The sequence below is a fragment of the Scyliorhinus torazame genome, chromosome 8 (genome assembly GCF_047496885.1).
Source record: "Scyliorhinus torazame isolate Kashiwa2021f chromosome 8, sScyTor2.1, whole genome shotgun sequence".
Lineage (NCBI taxonomy): Eukaryota > Metazoa > Chordata > Chondrichthyes > Carcharhiniformes > Scyliorhinidae > Scyliorhinus > Scyliorhinus torazame.
In genome coordinates this window covers 149,409,289-149,428,244 of record NC_092714.1, presented here as the reverse complement: position 1 = coordinate 149,428,244, position 18,956 = coordinate 149,409,289, and the positions used below count along the sequence as shown (strand labels likewise).

General features: G+C 49.6%; 1 protein-coding gene across 1 annotated transcript in view; it reads right to left on the bottom strand.

Moving 5' to 3' along the window:
* LOC140428786 (complement C3-like) overlaps positions 1 to 18,956 on the bottom strand; it is a 163,479-nt gene that overhangs the window by 131,824 nt on the left and 12,699 nt on the right. Inside the window, exon 2 of the mRNA XM_072515475.1 lies at positions 14,780 to 14,972. Within this exon, the coding sequence (XP_072371576.1) occupies positions 14,780 to 14,972 (193 nt within the window). The remainder of the gene's footprint in view (positions 1 to 14,779; positions 14,973 to 18,956) is intronic.

Below are 18,956 nucleotides of genomic sequence, written 5' to 3'. Positions count from 1 at the left end.
AGGAAGAAACAAATCTATTCTGACCTTTCAATGTTCCCTCCGAGGACTAAATAATGGTATGAGTGATATGAACAAACATGGTCTGGCCTTTGCTTCTGTTTGTATTTCCGATTAAACTCCTGACCATACTGTTGTCACATAATCTTGCTAAAGTTAATGTATAAATATTAACTTAATTCTCCGCAAAGCGTGGAACTTGTGAAAGACTGAGCAGTTTTGTTGACTGCCCTCTTGCTTCAAATTTCAGCCATTACTGCAAGCAATTATTTTTGAAAATAAAGCTTGTTATTCTGTCTTAACGAGTGTGTTGAATTTTTCTCTCACAGAAGCGAAAATATTGACTTTCATATCTGACCACGCCGGCTACCCGCAACTCGGCGCGGTCACCCTTGATCAGTCACGCCCAAAGCACCTCCGGAACACCATGATGACCGTCCGGGTCAATGGACACGAAACGCCTTGCCTGTTTGACTCCGGGAGCACAGAGAGCTTCGTTCATCCAGACACGGTAAAGCGCTATTCGCTCCTAATCTCCCCCGCACTTCAAACAATCTCCCTCGCTTCCGGATCGCACCCACTGCAGATCCGGGGGTACACTGTCGCGAACCTCACTTTACAAGGTGTTGAATATGCAAACTTTAAGCTAAATGTACTCCCCGATCTCTGCGCTCCTCTTCTGTTGGGACTGGACTTCCAGTACAACCTCAGGAGCCTGACCCTGAAGTTCGGCGGGCCCCTATCCCCTCTCACCGTATGTAGCCTCGCGACCCTGAAGGTCGACCCTCCCCCGCTCTTCACAAATCTCACCGCCGACTGTAAACCCGTCGCCTTCAGGAGCAGGCGGTACAGTGCCGAGGACAGGACTTTTATCAGGTCCGAGATCCAGCGACTCTTGCAGGAAGGGATCATCGAGGCCAGCAATATCCCCTGGAGAGCTCAGGTGGTAGTCGTCAGGACCGGGGAAAAGAACCGGATGGTTGTAGACTACAGCCAAACCATAAACCGGTAAACGCACCTCGATGCGTACCCCCTTCCCCGGATAGCGGACATGGTTAATCAGATCGCACACTACCGGGTGTTCTCCATGGTGGATCTGAAGTCCTCATACCACCAGCTCCCAATCCGCCCGGAGGACCGGCACTACACGGTCTTTGAGGCAGACGGCCGCCTCTTCCACTTCCTCCGGGTCCCCTTCGCGTCACCAACGGGGTCTCGGTCTTTCAAAGAACGATGGACCGAATGGTGGACCAGTATGGGCTGCGGGCCACATTTCCGTATCTGGACAACATCATCATCTGCGGCCATGACCAGCAGGACCATGACGCCAACCTCCAGAAGATTTTCCAAAGCCCAAGCCCTCAACCTCACTTATAACAAGGAGAAATGCGTTTTCCGCACAACCAGACTAGCCATCCCTGGCTATGTCGTGGAAAATGGAGTTCTAGGGCCCGTCCGTATGCACCCCCTCCTGCAACTCCTTCTTCCCCACTGCCCCAAGGCCCTGAAAAGGTGCCTCGGGTTCTTTTCCTATTACGCCCAGTGGGTCCCCAACTATGCGTCAAAGCCCGCCCACTGATCAAAGCTACCATCTTCCCACTGGCGGCTGAGGCCCACCAGGCCTTCAGCCGCATCAAGGCAGATATTGATAATGTGCGCGGTGGACGAATCCATCCCCTTCCAGGTGGAGAGTGACGTGTCAGAGGTCGCCCTCGCCGCTACCCTTAACCAGGCGGGTAGGCCAGTAACATTTTTCTCCCGTACCCTCAACGCCTCTGAAATTCGACATTCCTCAGTCGAAAAAGAAGCTCAAGCCATCGTGGAAGCTGTACGGCACTGGAGGCCCTACCTCGCTTGTAGGATCCACATGGTCGGTAGCCTTCATGTTCGACAATACACAGCAGGGCAAAATCAAGAATGATAAGATCTTGAGATGGAGGATCGAACTCTCCACCTATAATTACGATATAGTGTATCGTCCTGGGAAGCTCAACGAGCCCTCAGATGCCCTGTCCCGCGGCATATGCGCCAGCGCGCAAGAAGACCGACTCCGGGCCATCCACGATGACCTCTGCCACCCGGGGGCCACCCGGCTTCTCCACTACATCAAGGCCCGCAACCTGCCCTACTCCACCGAGGAAGCCAGGGCCATGACCAGGGACTGCCAAGTCTGCGCGGAATGTAAGCCGCACTTCTATCGACCGGATAAGGCCCACCTGGTAAAGGCATACCTTCCCTTTGAGCGCCTCAGTATCGACTTCAAAGGGCCCCTCCCTTCTGCCAACCGCAACATGTATTTCCTCAACGTCGTTGACGAGTTCTCCCGCTTCCCATTTGCAATCCCTTGCCCCGACATGACCGCGGCCACTGTCATTAAGGCCCTGCATAGTATCTTCACCTTGTTCGGTTTCCCCACTTACATCCACAGTGACCGGGGCTCCTCGCTTATGAGCGACGAAGTGCGTCAGTACCTGCTCGGGAAGGGCATCGCCTCGAGCAGGACTACCAGTTACAACCCCCAGTGAAACGGACAGGTGGAGAGGGAGAATATGGCGATATGGAAGGCCGTCCTCCTGGCCCTACGGTCTAGGAATCTCCCAGTTTCCCACTGGCAGTTGGTCCCCCCCGACGCGCTCCACTCCATTAAGTCATTCTTTGGCACAGCCACGAACGAGACCCCTCATGACCGCCTGTTTGTTTTCCATAGGAAATCCACCTCCGGGGTCTCGCTTCCATCCTGGCTGACGACACCGGGGCTCATCCTACTCCGCAAACACGTAAGGAGCCATACGTCCGACCCCCTGGTCGAGAGGGTTCAGCTCCTTCATGCCAACCCCAGTACGCATACGTAGAGCACCCCGACGGCCGACAGGACACAGCCCCCCTCCGGGACCTGGCACCCGCAGGATCCCCTACCATCTCCCCAACCTACCCCCCCTCAACCTACACCGAACAGCGCACCCCCCAAATGGCCTCCACATCCCCTCCAATACCCCCTCCCCCCTTCGCTGACCTACAGGAATGAAGCTCCTGAAGGCACGCTCCCGGAGTCCACACCTGTGCCCGCATCGCCGAGTTCACCACCCATGCCCGCACTGATGGGTTTGACACCCATGCCCGCTGCGAAACCAGAGCTCCGGCGATCGCAGCGCACAATCAGGGCGCCAGACAGACTGAACCTGTGAGCCCTTCACCCCCGCTGGACTTCAAATTTTTAACAGGGGGTGAATGTGGTGAATGTATTATAGTAACCATTCACCACTGTACTACATTGTACCACGCTGTTGCTCATGTGGGCTCCACCTATGGACCATTGTACTGTACTACACTGATTGTATCATGGTCGTGCCCTTGAGGGGAGGTACAAAGAGCAGCTGCCCTTTAGGTGGCTCTCATTGCAGAGCAGTCGCAGGCAGGTACTGTTCTAGTTGATTAAAGCCACTGTTCACTTCAACTCTCTATCTCGTGTGAATTGATGGTCGCATCATGCAGTACCTCCCATTTCCGAGCCCCCTGGATTCCCAGATAGCGAAAGCTCTTCCCTACCATTCTAAGCGGCAGCTCCTCCAGTCTCTCCTCCTGCCCTCTAGCCTGAATCACAAACATTTCGCTCTTCCCCATGTTCAATTTATACCCCGAAAAACTGCCAAATTCCCCCAAGATCCGCATGACCTTTCCCATCCCCTCCAACGGGTGTGAAATGTACAAAAGCAAATTGTCCGCATAGAGTGAGACCCGGTGCTCCACCCCCCCCCCCCCCACCCCCTCCGAACCAGCCCCTGCCAGTTCCTCAAAGCTCTTAGCGCCATGGCCAGTGGCTCTATAGCTAGAGCAAACAATAATGGGGAGAGGGGGCACCCTTGCCTCGTCCCTCAATGTAATTTGAAATACCCCGACCCCAGCTGGTTCGTACGTACGCTGGCTACTGGTGCCTGATAGAGCAACAGCACCCAGCAAATAAAACCCTCACCAAACCCAAATCTTCCCAGCACCTGCCACAGGTACTCCCACTCCACCCGATCAAAAGCCTTCTCTGCATCCATCGCTACCACCACCTCCGCTTCTCCTCTTTCTGAGGGCATCATAATAACATTTAAAAGCCTCCGAACGTTGGCCTTGAGTTGCCTGCCCTTAACGAATCCCATCTGGTCTTCCCCAATCACCCCCGGAACGCAGTCTTCTATCCTTGTGGCCAATATCTTAGCCAACAACTTGGCATCCACATTCAAAAGCGACACCGGCCTATATGACCCACACTGCTCAGGATCCTTCTCCCATTTTAGAATAAGTGAAATCGAGGCCGGCGACATTGTCGGGGGGAAGATCCCCTTCCCTCTATCCTCGTTAAACGTCCTCACCAGCAGTGGGCTCAATATCCCTGAGAACTTCTTAGAAAATTCCACCGGGTAGCTGTCTGGCCCCGGGGTTTTGCCCGACTGCATGCCCTCCAGCCCCTTGATAACTTCCTCCATCTCAATTGGGGCTCCCAGCCCCTCCACCAGGTCCTCCTCCACCATTAGAAACTCCAACAGATCCAAAAATTGCCTCATCTCCTCCACTCCAGCCGGGGGTTCCAACTCATATAATTTACTGTAAAATTCTTTGAACACTTTGTTTACCCCCCCTGGGTCCAAGACCATGTTTCCGTCCCTATTCTTCACTTTACCAATCTCCCTGGCTGCCTCTCTCTTCCTAAGCTGTTGCGCCAACATCCTACTCGCCTTTTCTCCGTACTCATAAACCGTCCTCCCTTACCTTCCTCAACTGTTCCACTGCTTTCCCTGTGGTCAACAACTCCAACTCCGCCTGTAACTTCCGCCGCTCCCTCAGGATCCCTGCGTCCGGGGCCTCCGCGTATCTCCTGTCCACCCGGAGTATCTCCTGCACTAATCTCTCCCTCTCCGCCCATTCCCCCTTTTCCCTGTGGGACCGAATCGAAATTAGTTCCCCTCTCACAACTGCCTTCAGAGCTTGCCACACCGTCACCGCAGATACCTCTCCCGTGCCATTTGTTTCCAGGTAGTTCTGGATGGACTTATTCACCCGCCCGCAGACCGCTTCATCCACTAGCAACCCCAGATCCAATCTCCATAACGGACATTGCCCTCTCTCCTCGCCAACCCACAAATCAACCCAATGCGGGGCATGATCCGAGACTACAATTGCCGAGTATTCCGTCCCCACCACCCTCGGCATTAGCGCCCTGCTCAGAACAAAAAAGTCAGTACGAGAGTAAACCTTATGGAAGTGAGAAAAGAAAGAAAATTCCTTTGCCCTCGGCTGCATAAACCTCCATGGGTCTCTACCCCCCATTTGTACCATAAAGCCCTTCAATTTCTTTGCCACAGCGACCTCCTCCCTGACCTAGATATTGACCGGTCCAATTCCGGATCAATGACCGTGTTAAAGTCCTCCCCCATGATCAGGTTATGTGACTCTAAGTCCGGGATCTTACCTAACACCCACCTCATAAACTCCACGTCGTCTCAATTCGGAGCATATATGTTCACGAGCACCACTCGTACCCCCTCCAACCTTCCACTCACCATTATGTACCTACCCCCCTTATCTGGCACGATTATCCCAGCCTCGAATGCCACTCGCTTACTAATCAAAATTGCTACCCCCCTGGTCTTTGAGTCCAGCCTTGAGTGGAACACCTGGCTAACCCATCCCTTCCTCAATCTCGTCTGATCTGTGACCTTTAGATGTGTCTCCTGTAGCATTGCCATGTCTGCCTTCAGTTCCCTTAGATGCACGAACACGCGAGCCCTCTTGACCGGCCCATTCAGTCCTCTCACATTCCACGTAATCAGCCTGGATGAGGGTCTTCCACCGCCCTCCCCCTGCCGACTAGCCATCACCCTTTTTAGGCCCCCAAGCCTGCACCCCCCCGCTTCCCCAAGTACCCCCATGAGCAGCAGCCGTTCACGACCTCCCATTTATTCCCCGACAATAGTTCCTTCCCTGTCAGCAGAGCAGTCTCCCCCCCTCCCCTCCCCCCCCCCCCCAACAGCACCAGAAACCTCATCCCCCAGGCCAAGCACCAGTTTAACACCCGCTCACCCCACAATGCGCTTCCGAGAGTCAGCTGAACCATACTGACCCCGATAACCTCCGCCCCGGCGCCAAACAGTCTGTCTGCCTATTGTTCGAACCTCTTCCCCCACATGAATAAACCGCTCCCAGATCCTGATAAATACGCAACTCACAGTTCTCCCATTTGCTGCTCCGTTCTTTCTTGGCCCATCGCAGGACGTGTTCCTTATCTGTAAACCAGTGAAAACGTACGACCATGGTACTTGGCGGGTCGTTCGCCCTGGGCTTCCTCGCCCCCATCAACCCCATCAACTTCTCCAGCATGTCCGTCACATATGCCTTCGCATCCGATCCTTCACTGCCTTCAGGGAGGCCAACGATTCTGAGGTTCTGCCTCCTGGACCTATTCTCCAGGTCCTCCAGCTTCTCCTGCATCCTCTTCTGGTGATCATCCAGCACCTCAACCTTGTTCTCCAGCATGGTTATATAGTCCTTGTCGGATAACTTTTGTTCAATCTCCCGTATCGCTTTCCCCTGGGTCTCCTGATTCAAGACTACTTGATCAATCGAAGCCTTGATCGGGTCCAGCGGATCCTTTTTCAGCTTGGCGAAGCAATCCTCAAAACACATCACAAGCTGCTCCGTCGACCACTCGGCCCTTGCCCTCCGCCACGCTGTCCCGCGGTACCAGCTCCGCTTGCTTCTCACGACCAGGACTGAGTCGTTCCAATTCTCCACACACCAGAGAGGGATTCCTCCTTACTGTTGCACAGTTCGCCGATTTATCCCAAAAAATCCAAGAAAAATCAGGGGAAAAAGGTCCGAAAGTCCATTACAGGCAGGAGCTATCGAATGTGCGACCTCTCCTGCATGGCTGCCACCGGAAGTCAGGGGGGGCCCATCTTCTAACCTCAGAGTGTTCCTGGAGATCCATCTTGTTTCCCCAGTGGGCACCTTCTCAATATGACACCCAAATATGACGGCGGGATAAGTGTAATCTCTAGCCCATGCTGCCACGGAATATGGCACTAAGCCCCCCCCCCCCCCCCCCCCCAATGTATAACTAATGAGGTTGAGACAGGAAGATATGGCATGGTTTCTTATTGACGCCCGCAACAGGAAACAGTCCCAGTCCCATCCCCGCCACAGAACTTAGTCGCAGCTGGTAGAATTCCACTGAATACTTCAGTTGAGGCCAAAACACTGATTTAAAAAGATTCATCATAACTTCCTTGCTTTTATACGCTATGCCCCTATTAATAAAGTTGAGGGTTCTGGATACTTTAGTGACTTCTCTCTCAATAAGCTGTCCTGATACCTCCATGATCTATCCACCCGCAGATTACTCTGCTCCTGCACCCCCTTCACAATTGTACTCTGACCAAAATTAATCACTTCACACTCCTCTGTGTTAAATCTCATCTGCCACATGTTCACCCATTCCACCAGCCTCCCTGGTCCTCTTGAAGTCTATCTCTGCCCACCCCACAATTCACAATACTTCCAAGATTTGTGTCATCCACCAATTTTGAAATTGTGGCCTGTTCACCCAGATCGAGGTCATTAATATAGATCAAGAAAAGCAGGGGTCCAAACACCGACACTTGGGTTACCCGACTATCTACAAACCCAACCCCACCAGACTGAGAAACAACAGTTCACCTCTGTTTCCTGTCACTCAGCCAACTTCATATCCATGTTGCCACTTTCCCTTTTATTCCAGGGGATTTAACTTTGCTGTTGATTTAAGGTCAAAGTAAAGTCACCATAGTCCCAGTTGACCGTAGGCTGCTTTCCCCTTTGAGGGGGAGAGCTGACTGGCGTTGATTTAACCTGAGGGTCACCACAACTTAGGCGAGAGACAAGGTTGAGAAGGTCCTTCATGAATAACCTCCGCTGGTACGGGGATGGAACCCACACTGCTGGTCTCGCTCTGCATCACAAACCAGCTGTCCAGCCAACTAAGCTAGTCCTTGATTTAGGATAGCACAATAGAAAGTTGCATATCCAAGTTTACCAAAGACACAAAGATAGGGCTTTGGAAATATATAATTTAAATTGAATATGGAACAGCTTAAATTAAGGGACAAAACTGTGGCAAATAGATTTCAATGAAATGAAATGAAAATCGCTTATTGTCACAAGTAGGCTTCAAATGAAGTTACTGTGAAAAGCCCCTAGTCGCCACATTCCGGCACTTGTTACAGGGATCGAACCATGCTGCTGGCCTGCCTCAGTCTGCTTTCAAAGCCAGCGATTTAGCCCTGTGCTAAACAGCCCCTAGTAGGTAAATGTAGGAAAATGTGAGCTCATCTACTCTGAACTTAAAGGTATGGGGCAGAATTTTATCCTTCCACCATGGCAGGTTGGGTTCTGAGGAGGGTGGAGCATAAAATTGAATCGATGGGATACCCCCTGGGAACCCACCTGCTCAAAGCTATACACAATTTCACGCATGGGGGCAGGGCCTTGGGTGGGAAATCCGCCCATTCACCAATTAAAGACCCTTAAGTGGCCACTTAAGGGCTTATTCCGCCCAGCCTCAATATTTAGACTGGCGGGTGCAGCTGTGTGAGGGTGGGGATGTGACATTTTCATTTTTTCCCATATCAGGCGGGACAGTGGGGGATGTGCCCCTCACTCTGAAGGGCCCTCGGAGTAGCCCGCCTCCCCAGGATGTTGGAGCTCTGGGACTCCCTTCCTCTCTGGTCTCCGGCCCAGACTTCCACGAACATCCCACTCCCAGGACTTACCTTTTTGAACTTAGTTTGGGAACATATTCCCAGGGAGAGTGTTGTAGTACCACTTCTGGCCACTGCAATGCCTGGCTGGATTGAAGAGCAGTCGGTCAATTTGATTGGCCGCCAGCTCTCATGGGCAAAATCCGTTTGGGGTGGACAAAAATGCCACCCACTGCCATCAATGCTCATGTGAGCATTAAATGAAAGTGTGAGTTTGCGGCTGCACATTAAGCGGCACGGTAGCACAGTGGTTAACACAGTTGCTTCACAGCGCCAGGGTCCCAGGTTCGATTCCCGGCTTGGGTCGCTGCCTGTGCAGAGTCTGCACGTTCTCCTCATGTCTGCATGGGTTTCCATTGTAAGTCAAAAAACTGCCTGCATTAGAACTATTAGAACTGCCTGTACCACCCTCTCAGGACGTGAGTACCACAGACTCAGAGAAAATACATTTCTTCTTATCTCTGCCTTAGATGGGAGTCTGTGGTTGGGATTCTCTGGTCCGCCAGCCGTGTTTTCCGGTGCAGCGCACTCCCGTCGACAGCAGGAATCTCTGTTCCCGCAGTCGGCCAATGCGTTTCCCATTGTGACCAACCCACACCTTCGGGAAACCCACGGGTGTGAGTGTGCTGCCGGTGGACTGGAGAATCCCGCCGAGGGAGAATCCCGGTGAAATTGTGTCCACTAGCTCAATCTCTCTCAGAAGGGGAAACATCCTTTCAGCATTTATCCTGTCAAATCCCCTCAGAATCTTATCTATTTCAATAAGATCACCTCCCATTCTTCTAAACTCCAACAGATATAGGCCCAGCCTGGCCAACCTTACCTCTTAGGATAACCTCCTCTTCCCAGGTGTCAGTCGAATGAACTTTCTCTGAACAGCCTCTTGCTTGCACACACACACACACACACTCTTGATTTTCTATGAAGAGAAGGACTCATCCTCCATTTGAAAATAGAGGAGGCAGCTAACCCATTTTACATTTAGAAAAGTAATTTCCTTAATTTTGTAGATCATAGGAATTTATGATGTAGAATGTGGCTCCCACAGATTCATAGAATTTACAGTGCAGAAGGAGGCCATTCGGCCCATCGAGTCAGCATCAGCCCTTAGAAAGACCACACTACTTAAGCCCACGCTTCTACCCCATCCCCGTAACCCAGTACCCCTACCTAACCTTTTGGACACTAAGGGACAATTTAGCGTAGCCTGTCCACCTACCCTGCACATCTTTGGACTGTGGGAGGAAACCCACGCGGACACGGGGAGAAAGTGCAAACTCCACACAGGCAGTTACCCGAGGCCGGAATTGAACCGGGACCTTGGAGCTGTGAGGCAGCAGTGCTAACCACTGTGCCACCGTGCCATCCCGGACGTCAGCTCCAAGGTTGCTCTGTTTCTCTGCACTTCTCAGTATGCTGCCATTTATTGTGTCTTTCCTGCCCTCCTCAAATACATCACCTCACAATTCTCTGGATTGAACTCCATTTGCCCCATTCTATCCACCTGACTAACTCATCAACATCTTCCTGTAGCTGATACCTTTCTTCCTATAAACCTCATGGTTAGTTAAGTCTAAATCATTGATACATACCGTGTAGAGCAGAACAAGATAAGGCAAAAACATTACACTGTGAGCACTTCCTCCGAGGTCCGGGCACTTAACTAGGCGGAGAGGTTGATTCCCAACTCCAGGAATACACTCTGGCACCAAGTCACCAATCTGTCCCTAACTTGGGGCTGGATTCTCCAATTCTGAGGCTATGTCCTCACGCTGGCGTGGGAACGGTGACGTTTTACGACCGGAAATTCGGTGCAAAAAGGCCCGTTTGGCTGGGGGCTAGCAGCTGAGCAGTCGAGCATCCGGCTCTAGCTGCCGATATGGCCTGGAGAATTGCCGGGTCCGTGGCAGCAGCAGCATGGCGGCGGCTGCGCCCGGCCTGCAAAATAGTGTCCCCCCTTTGGCCGGCTCACGAGCCGGACCGCCCCCCCCAACTGTACCCCTGGCCCCTAACAAAGACCCCCCTGCCCGTGCATCGGCCCTCCCCCGACTGTGGCGGCGCTGAACTGAGTCCGCAGCCGCCATGCCGAGTTCCCGAAGGATGATAGCACACGCGACCGATGCTGTTGGGAACTCGGCCGGTCGGGGGCGGAGCAGGGAGGTTGGGCCTCAGGCAACTTCCTGAGACCGTCGATACAGCGCGCGGCGTACTCCTGGAATACGACACTTTGGACGGGGCAGAGCATCGCGAAAGTGGCGCCGCCCCCGATTTCTTCGGAAATGGGTATTCTCCGGCCGATCGCTGAACACGATTTTGTGCAACGCCGATCAGAGAATCTCGCCCTTGGTCTATATTTTACCTCTTAACTATTGATTTGCATTACTGCAACATCTTTAATGTAATTGAACATCTCAACATGCGTCACGGGGGCATTATCAAATAAAATGTGGCACTTTGGCTCGTAAGGAGATATTATGACAAATGGACAAAAACATGACCCAAGAGTTAACTGCTGGGATTTCTGGCCACCTGGGGCATGTTTTCCGGTGGCAGAGATGGCTCCCCATTGGCTGCCATTGGGATCTTCTGGTGCCGCCGAAGTCAATGGCCATTTTCATTGCTCGCCATGGGAACCCACTGAAGAGGGTCGCTTTCAGCGGGACTGGAAAATCCCACCAGAAGAGCCGTAAGATTCAGCCCTCCGTCATTAATGTGGGAAGAGAGATTGATGTTTGATAAAACACTGCAAAAGTGAAGCCCACAGGAACAAAGCAGAAGTGACAAAGGTGGGATCTACCGGCTGTTCATGCTGGTGGGGTCTTCCGGTCCCGCCGACAGCGCTCCCCTGCACGGGTTTTCCAGCATTGTGGGGTGGATTCAGTGGGAAATCCTGTTGACAGCGACTGGCCAATGGTGGGCCATCAGCCGCTGCTGAGAAACATGTTGCAGCGAGGCCAGGCAACCTCACCCTATGTGAAGCGAATATTGGAAAACTGACAGACAGCAGAGATTAACAAATGTAATTCAGGTGGGGGGGAGGGGTTATGGTGTTAACCAAGAGTCAATATATCAGCGACGTGAACTTGGATATGCAGGGCATATTTTAAAGTTTGCTGATTATGGGAAATTTGATGAACAATGAGGAGAATAGGAACAGACATCAGAAAGGGATGAACTGGCAAAATGGGCAGGAGCATGTCAGATACAATTTAATGCAGAGAAGTGTGAAATGATTCCTTTTGGTGGTGTCATAAATGCTTAAATCATGGAGAAGGTTAAACTTCAAGAACTGGAATGTTTTTAAAAAAACACGGGGCGAGGTTCTCCGATCCACCACCCATGTCTTTTTCAGTGGCACACCATTTGCTGGCAGCGGGATTCTGTCTTCCCGCCACTTGTCACTGGGACTTTCCATTGCAGCCACTCCATGCTGCCAGGAAATCCTTGGGCGGGGGTGCGTTGCCAGTGGGGAAAATGAATTGCAATGGCCAGAGAATTCAGGCCACTATCCCTTAAAGGGTTAATGCAAGGACTCTGGTTGCTGCTGTTCTTGGAAAAGACAACACTTTATAAGAAAAGATATTGAAGCAGTTTATGTGTGTATGTATGTGCGATGTGTATGAGTATGTGTGTGCTCATGAGTGTGTGTGTGTGTGTATGTATGTATGTATGTGTATGTATATGTGTATGTTTGTCTATGCGTGTGCATATATATGCGTGAGTGTGTGTGTATTTCTGTGTGTGCATGTGGGTCTATGTGGGTGTGGGTGTATGTGTATATCGCGTGCGTATGTATGTGCCTGACTATATGTGTGTGTTTGTATGTGTGTGTATGTGTAAGTGTATGTGCACGTGCATGTATGTGTGTCTGTCTATGTGTATGTGGCTGTTCATATGTATATGTGTCTATATGTGTGTGTGTATGTATGCATGTGTGTATGTGTGTTTATGTATTTGTGTGGGTGCATACGTATACGTGTGTGTAAGTGTATCTGTTTATGTGTATGTCTGTGCGTATATGCGTCTATGTATGTATGTGTGTATTTGTGTGTGCATGTGTGTATGTGTGTGTGGGTATATTTGTGTGTGTATCTGTATTTGTGCATGTATGTATGTGTGTATGTATGTGTGTGTGCATATGTGTGTATGTCCATGTGTGCGTGTGTATACATGTGTGTGTCTATATGTATGTGTGTGGATGTGTGTCTATGTGTATGTGTGTGTATGTACATCTGTGTGTGCCTATGTGTGTGTGTATACGTGTGTGTGTCTATATGTATGTGTGTGTATGTGTCCATGTGTATGTGTGTGTATATGCATGTGTGTGAATATGTGTGTGTGTATGTGTGTGGGTGTGTATGTGTGTGTGTGTCTGTGTGTGTATGTGTGTCTTTGCATGTCATATTTCATACTGTATATTAATGAGCTTGACCCTTCTGTTCAATAAGTCTGGTTTAATAATAAACTAATAATGTTGTTTATTGAAGAAATCTGTATTGAATGGTCATTCTGAGATTCATCGGGAAAGCACATATTTGGCCATATAGTTAGCTGGACAAATCATTTAGATATATGTAGTGGCCTGTTGAGTAGTGTAACTAGAGCTAGGCAGTGCACAGCTCCCATCTCAGTGGTGACAGTCCAAAGGAGGAGGAGAGGAAATATAAAGTACATTTTCAGGAGTAGATGGATCTGAGAGTGTCATGTTCTTGTGCTATGGCCAGGAGGAATGATGCACAATAGAACATTTAGTTCTTTACTAGTTAAAGTATTTTATTATAAAACAAATACGTGGTAAAGATAACTATAAGAAATATATTCCAAACTACTAATACTAATAAATTATCCGAGAGCTACTGCAAGTATGATTATTCACCAACACAATTATCTCCCAACTCCTCGAGGTACAGAGTCACATGGTAGATTCACACTGCCACCTGTTGGTTGGAGGTCGTGTACATCATTAATACATGATTGCTTATGCATATTATCACATCCCCTTTCCTTTGGAAATGTAATTATTTACATTCACGACTTTATTTTACAATAAAATATGATATGCATAATTCTTTAGAACATTTAACTATTTACAGCCTATCACAAATTCAGTCTCTCAGGTTTACGCCTTTGCCTTGTTGATCTTCTGAGCAGTTGGTTGAGTTTATGACCATGTTTCATCTTCATTTGTTGTTGTGGATGTTTCTTGTTGTTCCTCTTGCATTTGTGCATTTTTATTTTGTTCTGGCTCTGAATGCTGAACTGTATCTTTTTCAACTTTCTTAGGATTGCTCACAAATTCTTCTTGTGGATTACTTACAAAAGGTTGCTGAACTTTCAGCAAAGCTCTTCTGTTTCTCCTTAAGACTGTTTCGTCATCAGTGATGATTAGATATGAATGCGGACCTGCCTGTCGAAGTACCTTTGCATACTTTTACCATTCTTTCCCATTTGGATCTTCCAGCCTGACTACATCATCTGGTTGCAACAGTTGGAGCCTTCTCGTGGATTTGTCGCAAAATCTCTTTTGCCTCCTTTTTTGAAAGGTCAGTTTCCTTTCTAATCTTTCATTAACTGGTTCCTTCGGAATATAGGGCAAGGTCGTCGTAAGTTGTCTATTCATCAGCAAATGAGCTGGTGCAAGCCCATTGATTAATGGCGTTGTACAATAACTCACTGTTTGCCAGTGAACCAATCGAACCAACTCCCTCCAAGGCCGGTTCCTACTATCCACTCGGTGCCGAAGAGTCTGGCTTCGACCTTGCAAAATACAAAAGCCTGGGAACACGTCCTGGCAAACAGACTGTTTCAACTTTGAATCTTTGCTTAAAGGCACATCCTGATTATGGGTTTACAGACCAAATTAATAAAAAGTAAATAAAAGAAATGGGAACAAAGGAAATAAACAGGAAGGACTCTTACACATCTAATAATGAGAAAATATAAATAACAAGAGTAAGCTCATAATTCCAAACAGTCCTGGCGGGTGAGCAAAAAACAGTTACCTGCAGAAGGATTACGTCCGTGAAGTTATTGGTATGATTGAGGTTGATCCTGTGTATCTCCGAGCACACCATCATGTTTATTTGGTTCATTAAATAAATGATGGCGTCAACATTCTCATGGGCCTCAAATACTTGGACAGTGACCGTTTCCTTCACATCAACACGAACAATCTTTGGAGCAGTTATCAAATATCTAGGTAAATACAGATGAAACAGTTAGTCAATCAGTCATTAACGTGCCTTCCAGCTTCAGCTTTGGGGCTGATGGGGTTTAATTAAGAGGTCCATTTGCATAGACTAGCTTTGTCATCCCTCGAGTTAATATAATTGAGGTGTCTAAGACGATAAAAGGATTTGATTGTTTTGAAAAGAGAAAGACTATTTCCTCTGGTGGGGGATGTCGTGTTAAGCACAGTAAGATAACACGGGCTGCAACTGGATGCAGCTTTACCTGAGAGAAACTCCACACCTTGAAGTTAGTTCAATATGATTGATTGAACCTGTCACACAGTTAGCTCAATCCTCTGTAAGTTTGACTCTCTGCTAGTCTAGTGTGATTAATCTGTCTGACTGAACCAGACTAGCTCTTAGCCATGTGCTGTAGGAGTTATATGATATATACACCCTGACTCACACTGTAGATGTCACCAGTGGAAAGAGGCGGAGTGTGAGTGCCTCGTGCCTTTTATAGTGGGAAACCACCCCCAAGTGTTCTGCCTGTTGATTGGTTATGTCCCGTTCTCTGAATTCATTAGCTGCCTGTTTGTATCTCATTATGTGCATGTCTGCATATCATGACATCTCTCCTTTTGAAAAAATTTTCTATGTCCTATGTGAAAGTATTTACATGTGTAGGCCGAAAAACTAACTTATTTACACACAGAAGCAGATGGGAACATATGTACATGTGAAAACAGGTGTCTAAGGTGCGAAAACAGAACATAGCAAACAAAACAAGTGTTCATAAATCCAGTCTCTGGGGCTTGCGTCTGATCCTGGTCGACCGCCGGAGAGGTGGTGGTGGGGACGACGACACCTTGATGGGCGGGATTGAAGCCTGACTGGTAGCCTCATGGTTCGAGGTATCAGGGGTGGCACAATAACAGATGGAAACAACAAAGAATGTGGTTGTGGGCGGGCCGCTGTGCGTAGTGCCCGTCTGTTGTGCCGCACAACAGAACTATCAGCCATACGCACAACATACGATCGGGGAGCAGCCTGTCGAACAACAACAGCTGGAGCTGACCAGCCTCCATCAGGTAGCTTGATCCGAACAGCATCCACTAGGGATAGCACAGGCAAATCTGTGGCATGGGCATCATAGCTCTGCTTCTGCCGGTCCCTGAGCTTCTGCACCTTCTGCAGCACCGGGAGGTGATCCAGGTCAGGCAAGTGTATTGCTGGAAGAGTCGTCCGCAGGTCCCTGTTCATCAGGAGTTGAGCTGGTGACATGCCGGTACACAGAGGGGTTGCCCTGTACGCAAGCAGCGCAAGGTTGATGTCAGAAGCAGAATCCGCGGCCTTGCAGATGAGCTGCTTCACTATGTGCACCCCTTTCTCAACCGTCCCGTTGGACTGCGGGTAATGCGGGCTGGGTGACGTGTTGGAACTGATATACCTGGGCAAATCTTCACCACTCTTGGCTGCTGAAGCAAGGACTGTTGTCACTCATGACAGTGAGTGGAATAGCATGCCTGGAGAATGTCTCCTTACAGGCCTTGATGACAGTCTTGGATGTGAGGTCCGAGAGCTTCACAACTTCTGGGTAGTTAGGAAAATAATCAATGATTAACACATAATCACGACCGCTGGCATGAAAGAGGTTGATGCCCCCTTGGACCACGGGGAAGTCACGAGTTTGTGCTGCTTTGTCCTTGCCCTGTGCTGGCTGGAAGCATTGACAGGCCGGACAGTTGAGGACCATATTTGAGATATCCTGATTGATCCCGGGCCAGTAGACAGCCTGCCTGGCTCTGCGCCTGCACTTCTCGACAGCCAGATGTCCCTCATGGATTTGCCGGAGCACCAAGCTCTGGAGACTGAGTGGAATGACAATGCGGTCCAGCTTGAGGAGGATACCATCAATCACTGTCAGGTCGTCCTTCACATTGAAGAATTGAGGGCACTGCCCTTTTTGCCAGCCATCGGCGAGGTGGAGCATGACACGCTGCAGAAGAGGATCTTTGGCTGTCTCCTCGTGAATGCAAATCACCTTTTCATCCGATGCCGGGCGGTTGCTGGCCCACAGCTGCACCTGTGATTCGATCTGTTGGACGAATGCCGGCGGGTCAGCAGGCAAGGTTATGGAGCGGGACAAGGCACCCGCAATAATGAGCTCCTTGCCAGGCGTGTACACAAGTTCAATGTCATACCTCCGGAGTCTGAGGAGGATGCGCTGCAGCCGGGGTGTCATGTCGTTCAGGGCCTTGTGGATACGTGAACCAGAGGCCTCTGGTCCGTCTCGACAGTGAACGTCAGCAGGCCGTAGAAATAATCGTGGAACTTGAGAATTCCAGTAAGCAGGCCCAGGTACTCCTTTTCAATTTTGGCATACCGCTGCTCGGTGGGTGTCATTGCCCGTGATGCGTAGGCAACCGGTGCCCAGGATGAGGTGTCATCGCGCTGGACCAACACCGCGCCGATGCTGTCCTCGCTTGCCTCTGTCGAGATTTTTGTTTCCCTGTCAGGGTCAAAAAATGCCAATACAGATGCAGTGGTGAGCTTGGCTTTCAGCTCCAACCACTCTGCTTGATGAGCTGCCTGCCACTCAAAGGCAGTGGACTTTTTTACCAGGTGTCTGAGGGCCATGGTATGTGAGGCCAGGTTTGGGATAAACTTGCCCAATAAATTTACCATGCCTAAAAAGCGCAGTACCACCTTCTTGTCTTCAAAATGGCCGCTTTCATCAAGTTTCTCCTTTTCATCCGATTTATATTGGGAATACAGGTTTTTGGCGTGTATATGTTTCACTGTACATGTTTCAATCGCAACTGGCAGGGTCATATGTTGATTTTTAAAAGCTGCTCTTTCAGAGGATCAGAGTAAACTCCGAAAATGATCTGGTCTCTGATCATGGAGTCAGCAATATCACCAAAGTTGTAGGACAGCGCTAGTAGACGGAGATTAGTTGGGAAGGAGTTGAAAGATTCATCTTTACCTTGGAGGCGTTGTTTGACCATATAGCGCTCAAAGATTTCTTGGTGTCCCCTTCACAATGACTATCAAACTTGTCCAGGACGGTCTGAAACTTTGTCTTGTCCTGGCCTTCGGTGAAGTTCAGCGAGTTGAAGAGTTGGTTGGCTTGATCCCCCGCAGTTGAGAGGAGAAGCGCGATCTTCCTTGTATCAGACGCACCCTCGAGGTCTGAGGCATCGATGTACAGCATAAACCTTTGCTTGAACGTCCGCCAGTTGGCACTGAGATTGCCGGAGGTCCGCAACTGTTGAGGTGCCTGGATCTTCTCCACGGTGCCGGGATACATTTGCTGGTCGTCACGGAACAGATTGAGGTAAATCACTTAGGGATTGCAGTCTCCTGGTATCATGTTGTGTTAAGCACAGTAAGATAACATGGGCTGCAACTGGATGCAGCTTTACCTGAGAGATACTCCACACCTTGAAGTTAGTTCAATATGATTGATTGAACCTCCACACAGTTAGCTCAATCCTCTGTAAGTTCGACTCTCTGCTAACCTAGTGTGATTAATCTGCCTGACTGAACCAGACTAGCTCTTAGTCATGTGCTGTAGGAGTTATATGATACGCACACCCTGACTCACACTGTAGATGTCACCAGTGGAAAGAGGCGGAGTGTGAGTGCCTCGTGCCTTTTATATTGGGAAACCACCCCCAAGAGCTCTGCCTGCTGATTGGTTATGTCCTGTTCTCTGTATTCATTAGCTGCCTGTTTGTATCTCATTATGTGCATGTCTGCATAGCATGACAGAGGAGTCCAGAACAAGGGGCATTACATTAAAAATCGAGTGAGGTAAGATGATAGGATGCACCACATCACACAAGGAGCTTTCGGCATTCATCCTGAAAACATTGTTGAGACTGGGAGTCAATTTAAACTCTCAAAGCTGAGATTGGTAGAGTTTGTTCGGCAAAGGTATTGAGAGTTTCTGAATCATGGCAGGGTGATGGAGTTACTGATGGTCTCCCACTGAATGCTGGAA